Source organism: Thamnophis sirtalis, unplaced genomic scaffold (assembly GCF_051295495.1).
Source record: "Thamnophis sirtalis isolate CommonGarterSnake01/CBP01778 unplaced genomic scaffold, rThaSir2_p1.2 scaffold_3, whole genome shotgun sequence".
Lineage (NCBI taxonomy): Eukaryota > Metazoa > Chordata > Lepidosauria > Squamata > Natricidae > Thamnophis > Thamnophis sirtalis.
Window position 1 is genome coordinate 65,331,222 of NW_028261383.1, and position 23,308 is coordinate 65,354,529.

Genomic DNA, 23,308 nt, shown 5'->3' on the forward strand with positions numbered 1-23,308 from the left:
AATAAAGGGCTGTCCGATATATTCTTGAAAACCTCCAATGATGGTGGCACCCGCAACTTCAAGAGGCAGGCTATTTGATCGCTTAACAGGTCTCACAATTGGGAAATTCCTTAGTTTCAGTTTGGATCTCTCACTGTAAAACTTCCACCCATTTTTCTTGTCCATCTTTCACTGCAGCAAGATGAGATTTGCCCATCTCAGATGTGTATCGTATCTGGGTGAAAACTGTACTTGAAAGCTGAGTTAAGGAGAGGATAATAAGCATAAAATTCCCCAAAGGAGCTTTTCTAGCAGCTTTAATGTTGGCTTCGCTTGGCACCTTTCTGATCTGCAAACTTCAACTCAGAATTTTTTTAGCATGCAGCTGGGGAAGGGTGCTGTAGTGTATTCATTAAAGAAAAGATTGAAGTGGAATAAATCTAGTTGTTCAGAAGCAGATATGTGTTAGAGACTTGTAGTAGCCATGGCCATCTTGTGTGCAAGTTTTGTCCATTCCTGAAAAGCCTTTTTACTCAATCACCCTATCATCACCTACTATTTGGACTCTATGTATTCTATTTGAAGCTTGTAACCATTCACTGTTTACCAATAGGCCAGTCTTTCTACTGTTATTTCTGTCCAGATGGTAAGTTCTGGATGAGTTGGTACACTCCAGGTCCCAGCTGTAAAGCACTTCATCTTGTGGGACTCTGGAGATACATCATCTCAGTAGATGCTGAGCAACAGCATTCCTCTGAGGTCTGCGTGGGTCTGACTTTTTGGCTTCTTATGGCTTAAAGCAGTGTTTCTCAACCTTGGCAACTTGAAGATGTCCGGACTTCAACTCCCAGAATTCCCCAGCCAGCAGATGCTGGCTGGGGAATTCTGGGAGTTGAAGTCCGGATATCTTCAAGTTGCCAAGGTTGAGAAACACTGGCTTAAAGCCATAAAAATCTGGTTCTTTCAACAAACCCTGGGATAGATGTAGTGATTGGCTCCCTGATGCTTGTTGGAACTAAGTTTGTTTAGTTGACCTTTTTCTTCTATGTGCCATGCATTATTCTGTTTTTGAGCTGATCCTTTTGTTATGTTTATTAGTTGTTTGAATTCTATAGTGTAAACTGCCCAGAGTAATTTTGTAACTGAGATTGTGTACAAGTAGAGAAATAAAAAAGTAAGGAATCTAGTGAAGGCATTCTTACAAATTTATGTGATCGGCTTATTATTTAAAAATTGTTTATTTTGTTATTCTGATCAAAAGTTTTTTTTTCTTTTTTAGGCAGATTCACAAATCTCCATTGCTTTGCCATCTGTCTATGAAGTAGATCTATTTAGGTAAAAATGAAAAAGATCTTGATTTGATTACTTGAAGTTCGCACATTATATCAAAGTATTTCAGGAAATGAAACCATGAATTGATTAATTGGCAAAGAGACACTGAGATAAGATAGCCTATGAAACACATGTATTTAATTTACGTTACATGCATCTTTGTGTCATGTGTAGCTGTTTATGTGCTCTCACACATAATGTTATTTTCCTACATTTTTGGCTCTTCTACTAGCACTGCCCATTTGGCAGTAAAAACAGATAGCTATTTCCTTTCTTTTAACTGTGGAGAGACAACATTTTCATTGCAATCACCACTGAAGAACTTTTAAAATTAAATAAACTTTAATCTTGCTTCTAATAGCAATGAGAAAATACGTGTTTTACCCACGCTTTGGATTAGTAGGGATTACAGCTTTTCCACCATGTGTTGTAGAGGTGGGGGCAAAATTGGGAGGAGGTGGGAGGGGTGATGACAGACATATACCATGTCCATTTGTGCATCTGCTTAAAGTTCTTGACTCCAGTCCAAGAAAATTACCTATCCTTGGTTGATGCACATTATAATCATTAACTTTAACATACTGTTACTTGAATTTGGTCAGATTTCTTTTTGTGTAAAATGAGCCTACAGGTGGGTTTAGAGAGGTTAGAGAGGAACTCTATCCACTAATTAGGAAAGCAATTCCTGTTGTAAGTTTTCTTTGCTCTCTTTATGCAAATGGTTATACTGTATTTTGGAAAGTGACTTCTTTTTGCAGTAAAAGAAGTCAGAAAGTCATTTCTTGAGAATTTAATATTCTGTGTGATCTCCCATTGTGAATGCTGCAATATGAGTGAAGGCAGCTCTGATCTTGTCCTGATAGCTGGTTAAAAGTAGGAACCTGGTAACTATGGTTTGAACCATACAGTTCAAATCATACTTTATCTGCAGAGCTTTTCTACTTCTATGTTTTCCAAGAAGTTTTAATAATTATTCTTCCTTAAGAGTTTTGAGTGTGCAAGCTAAGTTATATTTCAACTGCAAATTTTGGTTCTGCTGTCTCTTATATAAGTAGGGCAAGGGAAAAAAATATTTACTTTTGTAAATCTGTTTCAGATGTTTCTTGCCGGTGTTCTTTCACATCCAGATGCTGTGGGAACTAGTGTTGTTAGGGGAACCATTAGTTGTCATGGCACAATCACCATCAGAATCTTCAGAAACTGTCTTGGCGCTTGTGAGGTAAACATATGGAGTATTTTAAAAAGCTATAGGATGGGGCTCTTGGAGGGAATCACAGAATGGAAAGGTTGTAGGGGGATAAAAGCCTTTAACTTTTCATTAAAAAAGAAAAAAAAACTACCCAGACAACACGATGTTTATTAAGTACTAAGAAATGTAATTAATAAAAAATTAATACAATTTATTTATTTTTTTAAAAAGAAAAGAAAAACTTGGATCGGATTTCATAAGCCATAAAACTGGTTGCTTTTTCTATTCTCCAAAAGAACCTGAAAGCAGGACAAGAAGCAATGGTTGGAAACTAATCAAGGAGAGAAGCAACCTAGAACTAAGGAGAAATTTCCTGACAGTTAAAACAATGACTTGCCACCCAGATGTTTTGGTGCTCCAACACTGGAGGTGTTTAAGAAGAGATTGGTCAACCATTTGTCTGAAATGGTATAGGGCCGTGATAGCAAACCTATGGCACACGTGCCACAGGTGGCACACGGAGCCCTCTCTGCAGACACGGGAGCTGTTGCTCCAACTCAGCTCCACCATGCATGTATGCTTGCCTTCCGCCGTCCAGCTGATTGTCGGGTCTCTGCTGTGCATTTGCGGGGCGTGGGGCACATGCAGGAGATATGCATGCATGCATGCACGGGGGGAAAGGGAGTGTCACTTGTTCATGCACAGGGGTGCAGTGCACCCTCCCGTGCCTCATTTCTGGTCCCAAGAGGCTTCAGGGAGGCTGCTAGGCTCTAAATTGGCCGTGTGTTGGCGCATACGCATGCATGGGGGGGGGGAACTTGTGCATTGGATTATGGGTGTGGGCACGCAACAGCAAAAAGGTTAGCCATGACTGGTATAGGGTTTCCTGCTTGAGAAGAGGGTTGGACTAGAAGACCTCCAAGGTCCCTTCCAACTCTGTTATTCTGTTACTCTGCTATATTATGTTCAGCCCTCCTTGAACTTTCTCTTAAGAGAGCTACCCTTTTTGTTTTTGTTCTTGTTTCTTGCAAACCTTGGAATTCCTTCCAACCTGTTAAATTTAGTTTTTCTACATATACAACTGTTTCGTTATATGTGCAGGTTTTGACTTGGAAACTAGGATTTGAAAAACTATTTAGATAGTCAAATCCAACATCCTGTTAGTGCAAGAAGCCACATTAAAAGATCCCTGACTGATGGTTGTTCAATGTCTGTTTGAATATATCCAGCAAAAGAAAACTGGACACTCCCTCAGTAATTGTTTCCAGCACTAAATGGCTGATCCTGTTTACTGTTAATAAGAGTAGTGTGCAAAATGTTTTGAATCTTAGTTATTTCAAATTTGAAATGAGGTGTTTTAAATTCAAAACATTTGACAAACTCTTGTAAAATTGCTTTAGCTGTTCAGGAAAATATGTGTTGAAAGACAGTAGAAAATTGCTACAACTTGGAAAATTTTATTGAGATTAGCTAGCAAATATGTAATAAACTGAAACTTTTATCTCCTATATGTTCATTTCACAGTTGTATCTCACCTTTGAAGTACTACAGTGATTTTAGACCTTATTTTACAATACATGACAGTGAATTCAAAGACTATACCACTCGTACACAGACCCCGTAAGTAAATGTATGGTTATGTTATACAGCTTGTTTGTTAGAATAATTTTTATGATATAATTTTGGGTTGACAAAGGACCTTTTGCCTTTCTACTCAAAAGTATCTCACTGAGTTTGGTGGTGGAATATTGATTGAAAAGATTAGGAACCTTTAAAGAGGAAGTTTTAACGGAGGAATGTATTATTCAGTTCTACTATCCATAATTAATTGAATTTCAATTGAGAATTGGAAAAAAGAAAAACTGTTGTTTATTTAGTAAATTTTACTGTTTAAAAAAATTATTCAGAATGATTAAATATCCAAATATGGAAAACATATTTCTGAGCAAGTTTTTTTTAGAAATTAAATTGTGTTGTGCTTACCACCCTCACTGAAACAAAGCAATGTTTGGAATGTTGATGACCCCATTAAACAAAAGTAAAAGATCAAGCAACTTGTGGCTTAGCATACACTGTTATTTCAAACCAAGCTGACATCTCTCTGAATATTTTGTTTTGGGGTCTACACTTCTTTGTGGTCTAGGCAGCATTTCCAGTTGTCACATCTATGGAGTTTTCCACTATAGTTACTTTCAAAAGATTATTCTGTTTGTGTGTGAATTTACTAGGACTGTTGGTTGAAATTCTTGATAAATTGAGAGGGAGATGAAATCATGTCTAAACTGTTTATAGTAAACTAAAGTTAAGCTCATCAAAACATAAAGTAATGTTTGTTTTAAAAGCTGCCCTAGAATGCCCTGATTTATTAAGAAACATGGGAGGATTCTTGAGTCTGATAAACTTAACACTGAATCTCTTATTCGTTTTCATTTTTAGTTCTTTCCCGCTCCTCCCCCAGATTAGTATAGGTTTGCATTTATTCCCAGTTGTTGTATTGATAATGTGCTTTTTTCTGGGAATTGAAAAAACATTGCAGCAGGTTTATGATTAGTAATTTGATTCCTGGGATTTTGTTGAGATATTACATTAGTGTTTTAATTCAACATGCAAGGAACAGTGACCAGCCCCAACCATCTCCTAATCTGTTGGTAAAATAAATGGATGTATACCACAAGGAGCCTTCAAATGCATGCAGAAGTTTCCTTGTAAAAGGGAATCATCCACTTTCAGAACTGCAGTTCAGAAGAAAGAAATCATCTATAGAGTTGATAGAAGCGATTGGCTATAAGCAAGGAGACCAGTTTTTTAACTTACATCGCCAATCTAATTTATGGAGGGTGGGGAGGCTGGCTCCACCATTCCTTACATGTTGAATCAACACTTAAAGGTATCATGCAATATTACTGGTTTACCGAATGCCAATTCAGCAGGTTGATACCTGCATTTCATTTATCTCAATTTCTTTATCTTTATTTCAATTTAAAATTAAATTGGTAAAAATGTAGCCAAGTAAATGATTTTATCAAGTACGATAAGTTACTACATTGGTTTTCCCTTTTCTCATGATAGAGGTTAAGTTTAGTTGCTTTTATTGTAGTTCTTTGTTAAAAATCACTTTAGCTTGCATTATTTTACTTAGATTTTCTACATTTTAAAAAATATTCCCATTTCTTTTTATTTCCAATCTCATTTGCTCTTTTACTTTACAATTGTTTGGGTTTTATAATGATGTCTACATTTGTCTGATCTTAGCATCAGTTTCTAGAGATATATATGCATGGTTAACTAAACAATTTGATGTGCAAAATCTAGGTGAATAACCAGCAAGATCTTTCAGCTGAGAATAAACCATCATGCATCTGATCTAGGTCATGGAATGTACTGGGATATGGCAGGCTCTCACTTGGGATTCAGTCACGAGGGAAGGGTCTGAGCATGGAAATAGGATCTTCCAGATCTTGTGAGGGCAGCTAGTTCTCTGGGGATCTGTTGTACTCCTCAGCTTTAATGGGGACAGCATTTGCTTAAGCTGTGAACCATAATGTCCCCAGAAAGAAAAGAGCAGAACTAAGTTGGGTAATAATAAACAATACGAATCTGTCAATTCTGTTGAGGATCAGAGGCAGAAAAGGACACACATTCTTTTCAGTTCAGGGGGTAGGGAATAAAGGAAAAGGCTGGGGTTCCTTTGTTTTCTTGTGTGTTGCTTGTGCACTTTCAGCAAAGGAAAGGGGCGTTCATATATCTGTGCCTTCCGAATCCCAATCCAGTGTGGTTTATAAACTGTTATGGCTTGGTGTGTAGTGTGAGTTCAAACCATTGTATTGGATTTGACAGAGTCTGATCAAGCAAATCATGGCTTTGGACAATGTGTTTATCCACCATTTATGTTTACAAGGGCTTTCACCCTCCAGCACTTGCTACCAACTCTTCCCTTCTCCCCTTTCTGTTCAAATTTCAGCTAACAAAATTGGCTCAGGAAGCTGTCACTGTTTTGAGGAGTAAATCTCTGGCAGACCCCCTTTATGGGTGATCTATAAACATGAACATGTCTCATTAAGAGAAACTGGGAAATAGTTTTTTCCCCCTCCAACTCTGTTCATAACTCCCAGATTGGCTTTAAAAAATAGCATGTGGGAAGCACAGCAAGCTGGAGAGGAATTTGCAAAATTACAGTCCTTTATGTGAACAACAGCTTCTGTCATTGGCACTGAACTGAAATTCTTTTAATATGAATATACAAAATGAGCCCTTTTGTTTGGGAAAGGGCTACACTGGATCTGAACTTAATATAAAATATGCTGCATATTTTCTATTTATGCCTTCCCCTCTGGGGCTTAGCAAGTTTCCATCTCTCACTGGTCTCATTTAAGCACCTTGTGTATTACAGGCCTTCTGTCATATTAGGAGTGACAAATCCATTTTTTGCTAAAACGCTGCAGCATTGGCCGCACATCATTCGAATAGGAGATATCAAGGTCTCAGGTAAAGTGTTTAAATTGATTGGCGATTTGTTTTGAGGTGTACAGAAAGTGAAACCTACATTCTTCTGTTGTGGTTAAATCAGAGGTGGGTTTCAGCTGTTTCTGTCTGGTACACCCGTACCGGTTGAAAGAATTTAGCATGCCTTCCCGTAGCGGGGCTTCCAGGGGCCCCGTAACGGAACTGTCACTCCCCTGGCCTGCTCCCCCCACCCCCACTCGCCTGCCAGCAGAAGCCTTCTGGGAGGTTTTGGCTGGTGGATGCACGGAGGGAGCTCCAAGCCTTTTTGCCTTCTGGCAGAGCTGATTCTGCACCTTCTACGTTTTCCCAGGCAGAGTCACGCACCCACCCGCCTGCCTGTCTTGCCTTATACAAGTTGGTCTGGAGTGGGGAAGGGCCATTCCTTCTGCTCAGCTTACGCATGGTTCCACATCCGCAGCTGATCTCTTCCTGGCCAAAAGGGCACCTTTTCGGTCCCAGCGGGGCTTCTGGAAGAGAGTGGCTGAAGCGGCTTCGCTCTCCTTCTGCCAGCCGAAAGAAAAACCTCAGGGAGATATTGATACAAAATCAATCACCTCGTGGCATGGCCAGTAATTACCCTGTCAAGCGGCTACAGCTGATTCAAGTGCCGATCGGAACAGTCAATCCAGTATAAGAGAAAGGGAGAGAGGGAGGAGAATGTGTGCATGCACACATGCCTATTCAGGAGCTGGTGGGGAGATTTTAAGAATTTCGGAGTCAATCCAGTATAAGAGAAAGGGAGAGAGGGGAGAGAGGAGGAGAATGTGTGTATGCACACACGCCTATTTGGGAGGTGGTGGGGAGATTTTATAAGCTTCTGGAGTGAATCCCTTCCCAATTATTTGTCTCCAAAGGTGTGCGCAGAAGCGCCTGGGTCCATCCACTTTCCACTCACTTCCTTCCCCCTCCCCCTTTCCCCGCTGCTTTGATCAAATTAACAGGAGAATCGCTGGGGCTTTGACACCCAGCAGATTGGGAAGGAAGAAGTGGGTTTTGCCAGCGGTGGATTTTTAGGGGAACTGGAGCGTGAGAACCCAAAATCCAGCCACCCCCACCCCCCATTAAAGAGGAAGGAGGGAAGGAAACGAAGGAGCTAGAAATGAGATGGAAGGAAGGAGAATAGAAGGAGGTGGAAGAAGGAAGAATTGCATGTGACCCCAAATAATTTTTAGGGAGGATTGGGAGAAAGGAAATATTCTAATACATTATTACTAGTATGTTTATTAAGAAGATACATTCAAATATTAAGAACTGAACACCTTTCTTTTCTTTCCATCCTTCCAACCTTCTTCCTTCCTTATTTCTTCCTTCCTTTATTTCTCTATATTATTTTGCTCATTTCCACATTCTTAAAAAAAACCCTAAATTATCTACATGGATCATTTATAGTCAAGTTAACGAATCTGAGCTAGAGCTTTTGTCACGGAGTACAATCAGTTTTGAACAAGATTTCTAGAGGTCCTTTAAATGTGATTTCTAAAATGTGTGTGAGAGACAAAGGAAAGAAAGATAGAGATAAAGAAAGAAAGATAGAGAAAAGAAGAAAGAGGAAGGAAGGGAGAGAGAGAGAGAGAGAAAGAGAAGGGAGAGGAAGGACGGACTGTTAACCCTGGCACTAGACAGGGCTTTAGAAAGTGCTTTGAAACAGCACAGCAATCTAGTGCTGGAAGGGATCTCGGAGGTCATCTGGTCCAACCCCTTGCCCCAGCAGAAAACCTTATATCATCTGGATTATTTTGGTGCTGCTAACAGAAAGGAAAATTGCCAGAAAGGAGAAGAAGTTTACTAGGACAAGGCTGCTGTGCAGAGGAAGGCAGAGATAGTCCTTGACTTATGACCACAATTGAGCCCAAAATTTTGATTGCTAAGCAAGGATGTTGTTAAGTGAATTTCACCACATTTTCCATGTTGGCCATTCCCACTCAGTCACATAACTGCCAAGACATTCCCACCCAGTCACATGACCGCCGAGCCACTCCCACAAAACAGGCCACACCTACAGAATAGATTCTAAAAAATTTTGAAACCCACCACTGGGTTAAACGTTGATAAAATAAGTGTGGTACACACACGGCAGCTGTACTTTGCATGGGCCACTGCATTTTGTATCAACTGCAGTTTCTTGCTATTTTTCAAGGGCAGCGCAATATAAAGCATGCTTCCTTGTCAAGGTGGTGTGGATAACAGTGGTTAAATCCAACTGATACGTTGCATGTACAAAGTTTGATCATGCTGGTGTCATCACCATCTTGCCTGTTTAACCATAGTGTGAGAGCTGATGTGGGCTAACATGGTTGGCCCTCTCAATAGATCTACCAAAATAGTGAGTCCATTCAGGTCTTCCTTCCACCCCAAGTCAGGGCTCTTTTTTTTTTTTTTATTCTATCTTGGGAGCTGGATGGTTAACATCTGTGCACAGAGATTTTATCAGGGAAGATTTTCAGCAACCTGATCATTAAAAACGTTGGAAGCAGGTATTATCTTTTGTATTCCCTTCTCCCCGCTTGTGGGTCCTGGAATCAGATTGCCATGTTTATGTCAGCATTACCTAAAATGGAAAGATTTTTAGCATACAAAAATTACTTTTAAGAAAATGAGCATCCTGGAACGTTAAAAGATGCCCTTTTTATGCGATCTGGCAGGTGAAGTTCCAAAGCAGGTTAAAGTAAAAAAACTGAAGAATTTAAAAACCTTGGATTCCAAACCAGGTAATACATTTTTTTTTACATTATAAATTTCCAATTTGGAGTCTTATGTGGGACAATCCCAGATATAAAATTAGTGTTTTTCCTTCCTAGGTGTTTATACATCATACAAATCATACTTAAACAAAGATGAAGAAATCATAAAACAATTACAAAAGGTACTGTTTCAAACATGAAGTATTAGCAGTAATTGATACTGGACAGAGACAATGCTTATCTACTTTGTTTTCTCCCTTTTTTTTTGAACAAAAATGTTCTATTTTCACATATTCCCTGATTAGGCACTGCCCTCCTGTGAACTTCTGACTTTGTACAGAACAGAAGATGGCCATGTCCCTTTGTTATTTGAATTGTTGTCTTGTTTGGTATTTATATGCTGGTGAGGTACTCAAGGACTGAGTTGTGGCCTTAAAGCTGCAACAACCTTTCAACTAATTTTCACCTCGGTCCACCTGCTGCAAGATACCTATAATTAAAACATTTTAACTGTCCTTTCCCTGTGACTGGCTACTTGGCTGAGAGAGAAGAGTGTGCAGAAAGTTTTTTTAAAAATAATGTCAAAGAAGGTGTCATCAATCTTGTCTGTATTCTGGTCCTACCCATTGCTCATTTCAGGTTCATCTACCTTGCAATCCCCAACAGATTATTTCTATGGGAATTTGACCCTCAACAATATCAGCATCACAGTGTTTTCCATTATTCACAAATTTGCGCTCTATTGTTGTGTTACACACAGGGCAAGAGTTGGATGTTATGAGTCTTGAACCTCAGTGGGCCCCATTTTATCCTTATTTTATGTTAAAGATTTATAGCATGGTTTAATTTGTGGCTTTAAATAATTTGTCAGAAATTCTGGCATACATTCTCTCCCCCCATTATATTGTATAATATTATGAATATAAACATTGTACGTTAACAGTTGCTTATTCATTTCAGTTGAGTGTATCTGCAGTGAGCATAATTGCTTGTTTTTCAGGGAGTACAACAGAAGCGTCCTGCAGAAGCCCAAAACATAATCCTTCGTCGTTATTTCTTGGAATTGACTCAAAGCTTCATTATTCCCCTAGTAAGTGGATATAAATGAGAAACCTATTTGTTTCTCAGTGGGTGCTGTATTTTTCATCATTTATTTGTAGAACTAGAATGAAGACAGTTTGAACAGTAGACTTTCTTTCTAAATAAAGAAATAATTGTACAAAACCTGTTTGATAATAAATAAATCATAGTCCGGGATGCAGTCAATGATTATGGTAAGTTCTAAAGAAAGTTTCTTTTTAGTTGCCACATTCTTTTAAAGCAGGGTTTCTCAACCTTGGCCGCTTTAAGCTGTGTGGACATCAACTCCCAGCATTCCTCAAACAGCATGGCTAGCTGGGGAATTCTGGGAGTTGAAGTCCACACAGTTTAAAGTGGCCAAGGTTGAGAAACCCTGTTTTAAAGGAATCCAAATCTGAATTAAAATCATATTTATCAATAAGTTCTTTTGGATCTTACTTGTGCTTCCAAGACAACTTTAAACACAGCTATTTTTTCTTATTTTGTACTATGTCTATGTCATAGTTCATTTTAGGATTTCAAAATTCTAAGAGTTTTTTCAGAATAAAAAGTACTAAATCTTGTACTTAGACATGTACTATTGTGCAAGGCCGCACTTCAAAATTTGGTCTTTCATAGAATAGATGCTACAATTAGCATGATGCCAATTTTACGCTTTTTATTTCAAAACAGCTCTTCTAGTCACTTTTTTGAATCAAATAAAACACAATTTTAGAGTTGCTTAATACCTCCCTTTCTGTACAGTATCTTATTTTTACATCTTGTTTTTGTTCAGGAACGATACGTAGCAAGTTTAATGCCTCTACAAAAAAGCATATCACCTTGGAAGGTGAGAATATTTTTAGAAGCTAAGAATTTATTCTATATGCACTCACAATCCATGCCCTGTTAGCTTATAGTTGTGTCTTCTCATAGAGTCCTCCACAGTTGAAGCCATTCAGCAAAGAGGAGTTTATGAAAACGCTTGAGAAAACGGGGCCTCAGCTTACCTCTCGGTTAAAGGGGGACTGGATCGGATTGTACAGGTAATTTTGTTGTACTAAAAAAGCCTTAGCAGGATGCTCATTGTGTTCTAGTAGGCCGTGTACAGCTACATTAAATTTTGTTTATCAAATGTATATAGCCATATATCTCACAAAAATGACTCTGGGCAGTGTACAATAAAGCAGTTAAAACATATTTAAAACAAGAATTAAATATAAGTATGAATAAGATTGCAGGAGAATGAAGCAGCATCCTACACACAATGGAACCATCTCATTACAGTTGTTCTTTCTTGCTTATGAAATGCATATTTTAAAAAAATCTATTTTGCTAATGCCAAAATGTTATGGAGACTATTATTTCTAAGGTATTTGAATGTGTTTTGATGCTTCCTAACTAATCATGCTAAGAGTATACCAGCGCAAAACATAATGGGCCATTCTTTCCAGTTGCTAGTTAAATCAGTTATTCAGCCCCTTATAAGACAAGCTTTAACTGTTTTATAGTTTGGGAATGGAGTATGTAGATGAAGGAGAGATAGGAAATTCATGACTCATCTGCTATTTAAAAACAGGTTTCCCAATAGTATGTTAAACAGTGCATCTGCATCTATATATCATTCATTCTTGAAACATCTTCAGTTCATAGTATTTTGGTTTGTGGGATAGTTCTTTGGAAGTTTCTTCCACATTCAAAATGTTACAGTATGTCTTCAAAGCAATATAACGCTGAAGTTCATAAGAATCAGTCCATTCTTCCTCTGGCAGTTTATATAGAAGTAACAAACCAATATTTATCACTAACCCTAACACTAATTATTAGTCATTGTTGTGAGATATAATAGACACGTATTACAAGAGGGTTCTTTGTCAGCATACAAATGTAAGCAATTCAAAAATATATCTTATGTTCACATTGGATACATATCATTTGGAAATTAAATAAATAGATATTTTGCTTTGACTGCAGAATATTTCTGTAGTGAAACAAATTTTCCCTTTGTCTTATAGGCATTTTCTGAAATCTTACAATTTTGATGGTTGGTTTCGGACACGGCGGAAAGAAATGACACGGAAGCTGGAGGCACTGCATTTGGAAGCATTGTGTAATGAGGTTAGATCAGTGGCTTTACATCAAGATTTTTCTCATCTATCCATTGTAAAAGTGCAAAACAGTGTTTATACACTACTTGAAAGTCCAGTTGAAAAATGTGCATATCAAATTGAAATAAGTGTTGAAGAAATTGAAATAACGAAATGCTGAAGTTAGTTTCCCGCCACTGATTTTAAATTACATTGTAGAATCTTGGTATAAGGAGTAGTATTAAAATCATTAATAATTTAGTTGTTTTAGAATTGGTTTGCTTTTCTTGTATCTTGTTTGATGTAATATTTATGGATGTAATTAATTTTCAGGCACATTTTTTTCTTTTTCTAGGACCTGCTTTTCTGGAGTCAGAAACATACTGAAGTGGAAACAGTGGATCTAGTCCTAAAATTAAAAACTAAATTGGTATGTAGATTATTTGCAAAAAAATTGTTATGCCTTTGCAAATGTTTGTATGCTGTCTGCCTTTTTAATTATTCCAGTTGACACATAAATTGTTAGAATGATTCAAGGAAACCATATTGTATATCTGTCCATTCTCCCATCCGTGAAAGGATAATGCGAAGGACTTTTGATGACCCATAACCAAGGTTCCCAATTCCTTCTAACCAGCATTGTTACTCCCCTGTCGATAGTTTTTCTTCCTGGCATCTTTGTTGAACATGTGTAATGCTATTTCACATAAACATACAAGTTGCTCTAATTCCTTAGATGGAGAAATAGGCAACTGTTTTTAGACCAATGGACGTTGATGAAATTTTGAGCTCAAAAAAACCCCATTTACCCATTTTACCAGGAGGTTTCTTGTTAATGTGCAGCATGGCAGCTTCCCATTTTTTAAAACAAATATTATTAATTAAAACGAAATTCAGCTAGAGAAGGAGGCGTTAGCTGGGTGCATTTTAACATCCCATTTTAACATCCCCCAGACATTGCCTGTCCTCCTTGCAGTGTATAAAAGTGTAGCACTTTTTATTTTCATTACTACCAAATGTGTATTGATGCAATTTTTTAAAAAAAGTGCTTATTGGAATAATATATTTGTTCACAGCACCATCTGCTGGTCAAATGCAGTTGAAGGGAAAATCTATTTTCCATTTAATGTAAAACTAAGTTTACTTCCATGAAGTGGAAAACATTGAAAATCTGTCAAAATGAATTAGTAAAAGGTACCCGATATCATCAGTCCAAATATTTGAATAAAGTTCTCCATATAGCGACTGACAGTAGCACTCCACTTTCAGACAAATATCTTTCCAAATTGAAATATTAGAAATCTTTTTTATATAAGCATTTTTATTGAGTTATAGAATATTATAAAATACAAAAGTAGATTTAGATTTAGATTTAGATTGCTTTTATTTATAGGCCACCCTTTTCCCTGAGGGGACTCAGGGCGGCTTACAACCTATAGGGAGGGGATACACATAATGACATAAACAGACGATACATAATTAAAAATAGAAGCAACATTCATTCATCATTCGGGTGGGGATGGATCCTAATCTTTAACCCCAGGCCTGGCGGGATAGCCAGATCTTAAGGGCTGTGCGGAAGGTCTGGAGGGTGGTGAGGGTACGAATCTCCACAGGGAGGTCATTCCAAAGGGTCGGAGCTACTACTGAAAAGGCTCTCCTCCGCTTAGTTGCCAGTCGGCACTGGCTGGCAGATGGAACTCGGAGGAGGCCTAATCTGTGTGATCTAATTGGTCGTGAGGAGGTAATTGGCAGGAGGCGGTCTCTCAAGTACCCAGATCCACTACCATGAAGGGCTTTATGGGTGGTAAGTAGCACCTTGAAGCGCACCCGGAGATCAACAGGTAGCCAGCGCAGCTCGCGGAGGATAGGTGTTATGTGGGCGAACCGAGGAGCACCCACAATCACTCGCGCGGCCGCATTCTGGACTAGCTGAAGTCGCCGGATGCTCTTCAAGGGCAGCCCCATGTAGAGCACGTTGCAGTATTCCAGCCTAGAGGTCACAAGGGCACGAGTGACTGTTGTGAGAGCCTCCCGGTTCAGGTAGGGTCGCAACTGGCGCACCAGGCGAACCTGGGCAAATGCCCCCCTGGTCACAGCCGACAGATGGTGATCGAAGGTCAGCTGTGGGTCCAGGAGGACTCCCAAGTTGCGAACCCTGTCTGAGGGGTATAATATTTGGCCCCCCAGCCTGAGTGATGGAACACTAGCCAAATTATTGGGAGGGAAACACAACAGCCACTCGGTCTTCTCCGGGTTGAGTACAAGCTTGTTAGTCCTCATCCAGTCCCTAACGGCTTCAAGACCCCGGTTCATCACGTCCACCGCTTCATTGAGTTGGCACAGGGCGGACAAATACAACTGCGTATCGTCCGCGTATTGGTGGTATCTTATCCCGTGCCTCTGAATGACAGAAGAGCAGTGAGGGGAAAGGGGGAAGAGAAGTGAGGAAAGATATGGGGAAGAAGCATTGACTTCTGACCCCCTCTTAAGTAAAATAAGGAATTAACATCAAAACAAGCCATTTCTATAAAGATCTATCGGTCTAATATGTGAAACTCAAAGTCAGCGTTTCATTCTTTTCCACATAGAACATGAAGTTCAGAAGTGGTCTCCATGTGGAAACAAAAGTACTTACTATATTTTTTGAAGTATAAGACATCTTTTTCCCTCAAAAAAGAGGCTAAGAATCTGGGTGCATCTTAGAGCCGAGGTGGCGCAGTGGTTAGGGTGCGGTACTGCAGGCCACTTCAGCTGACTGCTATCTGCAGTTCAGCGGTTCAAATCTCACTGGCTCAAGGTTGACTCAGCCTTCCATCCTTCCGAGGTGGGTGAAATGAGGACCCAGACTGTGGGGGCGATATGCTGACTCTGTAAACCGCTTAGAGAGGGCTGAAAGCCCTATGAAGCGGTATATAAGTCTAACTGCTATTGCTATTATACACTGAATACAGCATTTTTTGCCTCCTGAAACCCTGCCCCCTTCACCAAAATGGCTGTGCATAGCTTTTAGGAGGCTTCCAGAGTGCTCCTGGAGCCTGGGGAGGGCAGAAATGAGTGAAATACGGTCCGTTTTTTGCTCACTTTTGCCCCCCTAACCCCCAGGAACACTCTATAAACCGCCTAAAAACTATGCATGCCCCCCCTCTTTTTTTTACAAAAAATGGGCCCATTTTTGCAAAAAACGGACCATTTTTTGCTCAAACCCCCCCCCCCCCCCGCACTCTACAAGCCCCCTAAAGGCTATTCATGCCCTTTTTCTGAAAGAAAGATGGGCCGTTTTTTGGGACATCTGCAGAGTGCAAAAGCTTTTTTTTAAAAATTGCCTCTTCAAAATCTTGGTGCGTCTTCTACTCCGATGCGTCTTATAGTCCAAAAAATACGGTATGTTATTTACTTTAATCAAAGTAGTCAGTTTTGCCATTTCAACTTCTGCAACCATTCTTCCATGGTAGGAATCGAAGTGTCCTTCCATTTTTTTGTGCATACAATAGTCTTTCTGCTGTCAACTTATGCCAACGGTATATGGGAGCAAAGTTCCAATTTTTTTCTCCAGTTCTTTTTCTATTAAGTTCTGATTTCATTTTTATCTCCATTTTCAAATTTTTCTGTATTAAAATATGAATCATATTCCAATTTTTTTTGCTTGATCACATGTCTACCACAGATGAGAAAAAGACCCTTCTTTGCTTTTATACTTTTATACCAACATTCATTTGACATATTAATATTTATTTGAAATATTAGAAATGTTGAGCCTTTGATCTTTTATTTTACTACTGAACTTTAGAAATAGGTAAGATAGATATTAGATGTAGCAGTGATAACATAGTAAAATATTTTAATTTGCATTTTTATAATTATAGACCGATGGAGAAAACTTGCCTGTGAAACCTGGAACTATCGAAAAGTTAAAGAAGCACATTGATTCAATTATACTTGCACAGCCGGAAGATTTACAGGGTATTTTGACCAAAACTGGTTCTGTGTGACTAGTGAATACCGCCATATTTATCATATCACACATTTCAAAGGCTTAAAGAGGAGACTTGGAGAACTGCAATCATGAAAAATATCTTGTTATGGAAACACATGAATGCTTTTTAAAAAGCCTTTTAAAGCAGACTTTAACACTCAACTTGAATACAGAAGGAAGATAGTGTCAATTATGTGTAAAATTAAGTGCTCTTATTGAATCTTAATGTATTTTAGAATTGGATGTGCAATGCTGGCGTTGCAGAGCTGCTTCAGCTGGTGGTGCTCTGCCCAATTTATTCCACTCAGGGGAAGCAATATTCCTGCTGGTTTGGAACACTGCCCACTTCAAGATGATAGCTTATATTCTCCAGTGGGTATTTTCTTATTTTATCTCCTAATACAATCTCAAATTGCTGCCTAATCTTGACAGCTCTTCTCAGACATCACAGTTCTGTTTGCCAAGCTATGGTTCGGTATTTGGGAGCACCTTGTGACTTTGTACAGGCCTCCCGCTCTTCTACTTATCTTTTGAGAGCCTCCATTAATTGTAGTCAGATAAATATCCTGTTCAAATTATAAGCAATGAGAGATCTGAACTGAGGTTGAAACCCCTTCAGATCCTGGTTTTAGTCCGCAATTTGGAAGGCACTTGATTCCAGCAGTCCCAGTTTATCTGGCTTAGATTCTCTAGCAAATTATGTTATTAATTAATGTGGGGGTGAGGAGAGTTCATGGTGGGGAAAAGAGGTCAAGGAAAAAAGGGAAATATATGCTTTTAGTCACATCTGCTTTGTGTCACCTGAATCAAGCTAATTGTTGGTGCATACAGTACATTACTTCTTTGATCATATAACTAATTCTAGAAGTTAATTAGCTAAAACCATAACATAATTAAATGCTTTTTTCTTAAAATATCTTTCTTTTTTAGAAACCTATAAACACACTATTATTAGTTTACCTCTCCTCAATTTTTATAGATTTCAGTGGGTATTTCTCACTAAAGGCCTTTTTAATTAGACCTTTACAGCAGTAGGCCTTACTGTAGTACTGCAGTTAAAATTAAACTGTAGTATTAGCATCCATTTTCAAAGTGTAAGTAATTAGAAAGCTATATGCAATGATCAGCTGCCTCTCTTTACTTCAAACACCACTAATCACTTTCTTGGGGAAACTTTTGAAACAGTCCTTACCTCCCATCTCTAGATATTATTAAAATGAGCCAAAGTTGATATAAAAGAAGCAGTCACACAGCCTTCATACTCATTCTACATGTCCTATGTAAAATACCACACATATCAAATAAGTATGTAAATATACATTAAAATACTTTTGAGAATATACACACATCAGGCTACAGAAATCATTAGACACCAAATGGGCTACTATATTGGGGGAAAATTGTTTCCTTATGTGAAATGTATAAGTTAAGTGGTCCCTTCTGACATTTCGTAATGTAAAGAGGTTCCTCAAAGTCGGCCTAATGTTTTATGTGAATTCACATGACACATTAACTGTAAGGGTGACAAGTGAGCATGCTCTTGCTGCCATGTTACTTTCTTCCCCCTCTGCCGTACTGTATTGCATCACACAGATCCTACTCAACTAACGATTGTGGATGAATGGAAACCAGACTTTGTCGCTGTAGTCTCTTAGGTTATACACTGGTTTCTGAAAATCCAAAATGACAGTCACTTTCGGCCATAAAACGCAGTAAATTGCCAACTTCAGGGGGAAAAAATCATATGCAATAGGAAAGTAACAGAAAAATACTAGTGTTCATTAACAGAAATAATTTGCACATCATGTAAGTACAGGTACTCTTTTGGATTAAACAATCCCCAGATTCTATGCAGATTCATGCATATGCAGTTGATCCAAAAGGAAAGACTATAGATGTAGTTTTCTCATGTTGGACTGGACTAACAGTTATTCCAAATTATGTCTGCTGCATAGCTACTGAAAGAACATTAATTTGCATTAAATTACTGTCTCTTCCAGTGTTGTAAAACTTTTAAGTATTTCATTATTACTTTATACTAATTTAACTTACAGTTCTTGAAAGAGGTTATGCAAATCACATCTGTCTGTACTCTTTAAGTTCACACAATGAGCCATTTTTCACAGGCAATAAATTATTGCTAATGTATAACTTTTTTGTTCAAACAAGCATTTTATAACGTATGTGAAATAGGACTTGGAGGATTTGTTCCAAGAATGTTAAACCTGTTCTTCTGTGTCCAAAATTATATGTACGTATGTACATTCATAACACAGAGATTTCATAACTATTGCTTTCACTGAATATTCATTTTGAGTAAGATTAACATGTAGGCCTTTTGTAGAGAATTGCCTCTGAATGACATTTTGTACCATTATTTAAGAGTCCTTAGATTTAGTTCCAAACTGCCCTCTGTATTTTTAAGAAAATGTATTTTAATATTCATTTATATGAATTCCAAATCAAGATGAAATTGAATTGTAAAAAGCTGACTTCTGCAATTATGTTACTATTGCATTATTGTCTCACACATTCTTTTTGCACATTTTAAATAATGGACACTAAATCTTCATTAACTGAAGCATTACATAGTACATTTGAACTAGCTACATTAGCTTATTTTCCAAGTGTATTTTTAAATGAAATAAATATCATTTTACAGAAACTTTCTACGTTTATTCAGTGTGTTATGTGATAGAAAACCTTTGGTCGGTGTACTTCTGACACTCAAGGAACCTCAATAAACTTCTATGCCAGTATTTTCAGCTCTAGCCCGCCTAGATCAGGGGTGTCAAACTTCATCATGGCAGTGTCATGTGACATATCACAACTTCCCCCCCTCGCTAAACTGGGCATGGTTAGTGCATGATGCATCCCATGGGCAGGGAGTTTGACAGCTCAGCCCTAGATTATTAATATTGTCATCATGTCATTTAAACTTTTCAAAAGTACTCAGAGCCTTTAAATTCAAATTGAAAATATGAGGGTGGTGACAAGTTTTTTGTAACAGAAAAAAGAGTAGTAAATCAGCTATGAATATGATGGATGGAGACCCTTGCCAAAATGGGGGTCAAATTGCAAAAGATGCAATAGGAAGCAAAAGCTTGTAACATTTAAAAATGAATTCTGTATACGAAACTTGTCCTTAAATTTCAATACAGTTGTTGTTGGAACTTTTTTTGGTTATGGCTTCCAAACTTTGCCTCAGTAAATCATGCAGTATTCTCATTATTTGATTTTCCTCTTGAATCTTTAAGGGATTTCTCTCTGGAAGGAAAAGCTTGATAATTGTAGGTTTTTATTGCCTACAGTAATCAGGTTAATAGATTCCAAAATGAAAGCTGTTTTAAAGACTTCATCACTGGCTCTCAGTAAAGTCTGCAGGCAGCAAGTTGTAATGCAGAAATGATGGCACATGTGGTGACATGATAAAAATCCTTGCCCTTGTGTTCTTGTATCCTGGCATCTCCTGCAAGTACGTTTGTCCTGGATTTAGTGTGTCGTTACATGTTTCATCACTTCCCTTCCTCTGTAAATGCCCATATTGGTTGTGTTTGTGCTACATTTTAAATTATCTAACCACAATTGCTAAACCAAAATGAGGTAGCTAATAAATTGGAAACAAAGAAGTCATGTGAAGGGAACAGGGCCACATGTTGTCTCATTAAGGTGTCTTGCTGAGCATGTAGTATGATGGACACGGCAACTTGATTAGTCCTTCACCTATTGATAATTAGAGCTGCCACAAGGATCTTGTATATACTGGATGTTGTGTTCATTTTTGTGTGTGTATGCACTTGCCTTTCAGTCAGTGTTGATTCCTGGTGCCTGCCTGGATTAGCCCCTGGAGCTTTCTTTGCATGATTTTGCAGAAGTGGTTTGCCATTGCCTCTTTCCTAGGGCTGAGGAAATTTTCAAAATTAGTCTCATATTAACATTTGTCAAATAAAAGTATCAACTGGGCTCCATAACCTGCCAAACCAAAAATGGCCACTGATGGAAGCCTTTGGATTCCCTGGACAAAGAAGTGAAGGATAAAATCTGCTTGTGTTTTGTGCTGATAGCATCACATCTGCTTTCCATCACCACCACTATCCCAAATTTGGCAACAGTCAGGTTCAGGAAGATCTGGCAGAGCTCTTATGGATCCATTCAGTAATCCCAATTGCTTTTTGCTTTGACTGTAATACAAGCAACTTAATGACAGCTCTGGCTTCCAACACAATTGCAACTTGCATATTCATTTCAGCTAAATGTTTTCAATTTAAACAACTAAGCAAGAAAGTAACTGCAGGAAATTCCTGATGTTGGGAAGTATGGTTGGTTGGTTATTGCTGCAACATTTCCAAAGAATGGAAATTTAATTTTGTTCACACTTGAAGTGTGTTTTCCCATTGGGCTGAGTCATGCTCTGCTTAACCACAATACATTTGATTTTGGCTTAAATGTGTGAACTGATACATTCCCACATCATGGCTTATTGCAGAGCATAAATTCAACCACCGACTGGGTTCACATTGCAAACAAAGCATGGTTTAGTGTTCACATGGGCAAAGGTATTGATTGAATAAAATCAATCAATGAGGCAAATGGCAACAGCTGGTCACAGCAGTGAAAACAGTTACAGCAGCGGTGGGAGGGTACTGCCAAAGCAATAGGGGCAGCATTGTAGGCAACATAGCCATCTGGTATAAGCCACATCATGTACTCTGTGACAGCATCTGATAAATTAAGTATTACCCTCATAAGACAAAGCCCATCCTTAGGAGTGAGATATATCTCTTTGCCTTGTTCAGAATCGAATTACTCTCTCTCTTTAGGTATCCTGTTATTTTAAAAGAAAGGGAGAAGACTGTGGAGAGAAGCTAAGTAAAGATTACAAGTCCTGCCATCCCCAGCAGCCTCCATTTAACATTTGGACTCTCCAAGGAGCTGGACAAGCCAGGAATTTGAAGGAGAGGGTTGTTTGTTTCAGGACTACAGAAATGAGTAAAATGTATAGCCAGGAATTTGCATTAGGTTTTGTATTTTTGTTTTCTGTATTGTGGTAAATCTTGTTTTTTGGTCCCTCTGTACAAGATCATTTATACCAGACCACTGCCGTCTTACAATCTGCATTTTCTTCCTTTAAAAAAAAAAACTAATTTGGAAATTGCTGAATTACTACTGTCTGGGAAGCTCTGTAATTATCTTCTTTCACACTGCATGTCTAACTGTTAATAATGTTTTAAAGGGGGTTATTTTTAAAATTGATTTTGTTTATCTCCTCTGAGATTAGTTTCTCTCCCAATGGGAAAAACAGGGGCTGGATCCTCTTAGACACTATGTTAAATGGTTCAGAGGAGGCACTATTTAATTGATTTCAATTATTTGGATATTATCTACTTGAACAACTCTAGGAGGCTTGCAGGAATACTTTAAAAAAATCCATTAAATCCAAAATACTAAAAATGTTCACTCTTAATCTGCAGCTATCTTTCCAACTCATTCCTCAAAGTGCAAAGTCTTTGCTTGCTTCTTGACAGATAACATTGCAGGGCTTAGTGTAATTAACTATTTCATTCTGATGGTTCAGATTCCCACTTCCCTGATTTCGCTAAAAATCGGCATTTTGTGTAGGACAACTCACCATGGACCACTTACCGTGGTCATCTTGCAGTGGCCAACTCACTATGGCCATCATTCCATGGACAATTCCACGGGGGATGGGGTAATTCACCACAGCCAACTCTCCACGGTCATCTTGTCATGGCGATCTCACCGTGGGACAACTCACCACGAACAACTCCATGCAGGATAAACTCAATGCAATAAATGTTAACTGCCACTGTCTCTGACCTTATTTCCATTTGTGTCAATGGAAACAATGTCAAAAAATCCCACAAAACCAGTGGCAGATAACATGTATCGCATTGAGTTTATCCTGCATGGAATTGTCCGTGGCGAGTTATCCCGCAGTGAAATGGCCATAACAAGAAGGCCACGGTGGGTTGGGCGTGGTGAATTGTCCCATTCCATATTCAGAGGATCCTCTTTCTGCCAGATGATGCAGGGTAAGAAGATAGTGCGGAAGATAGCAAGGATCCATCCAAGATCTTCGCTATCACAGATCCAGGAGCTTGCCCACAATTTATGTTGTTATTGAAAAAGAGGCATTATTCTGCTGAACTAACTATTTTTTCCTCCAGTTTTCAAATATTGATCAGAAAGGCAGTAAAGGCATGAGAACCCAATCTTGCTTGCAGGCAGGGTTTAGACAGGAGACAGTGGTGGATGCAGGAATGTACCAATAGCTACTATAAGCAGGAAGCAGCTTCTTGTAATATGAAGCCTCAAGGGCTTGTGGGAGAGGCAGTTGGGAGTCTCTAACCCTCCACCCTGTGAGCTTCAATATCACTACATCTTTCATTGACTCAGAGGTATTAAAAAGTGGGAGAAACTGAAAAATAATCTGAAAACTTTACACATTTTTTTCAAATCTCAACAGGATTTATTAGCTGTA

General features: G+C 38.5%; 1 protein-coding gene across 1 annotated transcript in view; it reads left to right on the forward strand.

The window, feature by feature from the left end:
* The window catches only part of DENND6A (DENN domain containing 6A), a 33,272-nt gene extending 13,798 nt beyond the window's left edge, over window positions 1–19,474 (forward strand). Inside the window, exons 9-20 of the mRNA XM_014057182.2 lie at window positions 1,259–1,314; window positions 2,408–2,530; window positions 4,025–4,120; window positions 6,891–6,985; window positions 9,646–9,711; window positions 9,802–9,866; window positions 10,685–10,774; window positions 11,540–11,593; window positions 11,680–11,789; window positions 12,759–12,861; window positions 13,186–13,260; window positions 16,697–19,474. Coding sequence (XP_013912657.2) covers window positions 1,259–1,314; window positions 2,408–2,530; window positions 4,025–4,120; window positions 6,891–6,985; window positions 9,646–9,711; window positions 9,802–9,866; window positions 10,685–10,774; window positions 11,540–11,593; window positions 11,680–11,789; window positions 12,759–12,861; window positions 13,186–13,260; window positions 16,697–16,822 — 1,059 coding nt within the window. The 3' untranslated portion in view covers window positions 16,823–19,474. The remainder of the gene's footprint in view (window positions 1–1,258; window positions 1,315–2,407; window positions 2,531–4,024; window positions 4,121–6,890; window positions 6,986–9,645; window positions 9,712–9,801; window positions 9,867–10,684; window positions 10,775–11,539; window positions 11,594–11,679; window positions 11,790–12,758; window positions 12,862–13,185; window positions 13,261–16,696) is intronic.
* The last annotated feature ends 3,834 nt before the right edge of the window (window positions 19,475–23,308 follow it).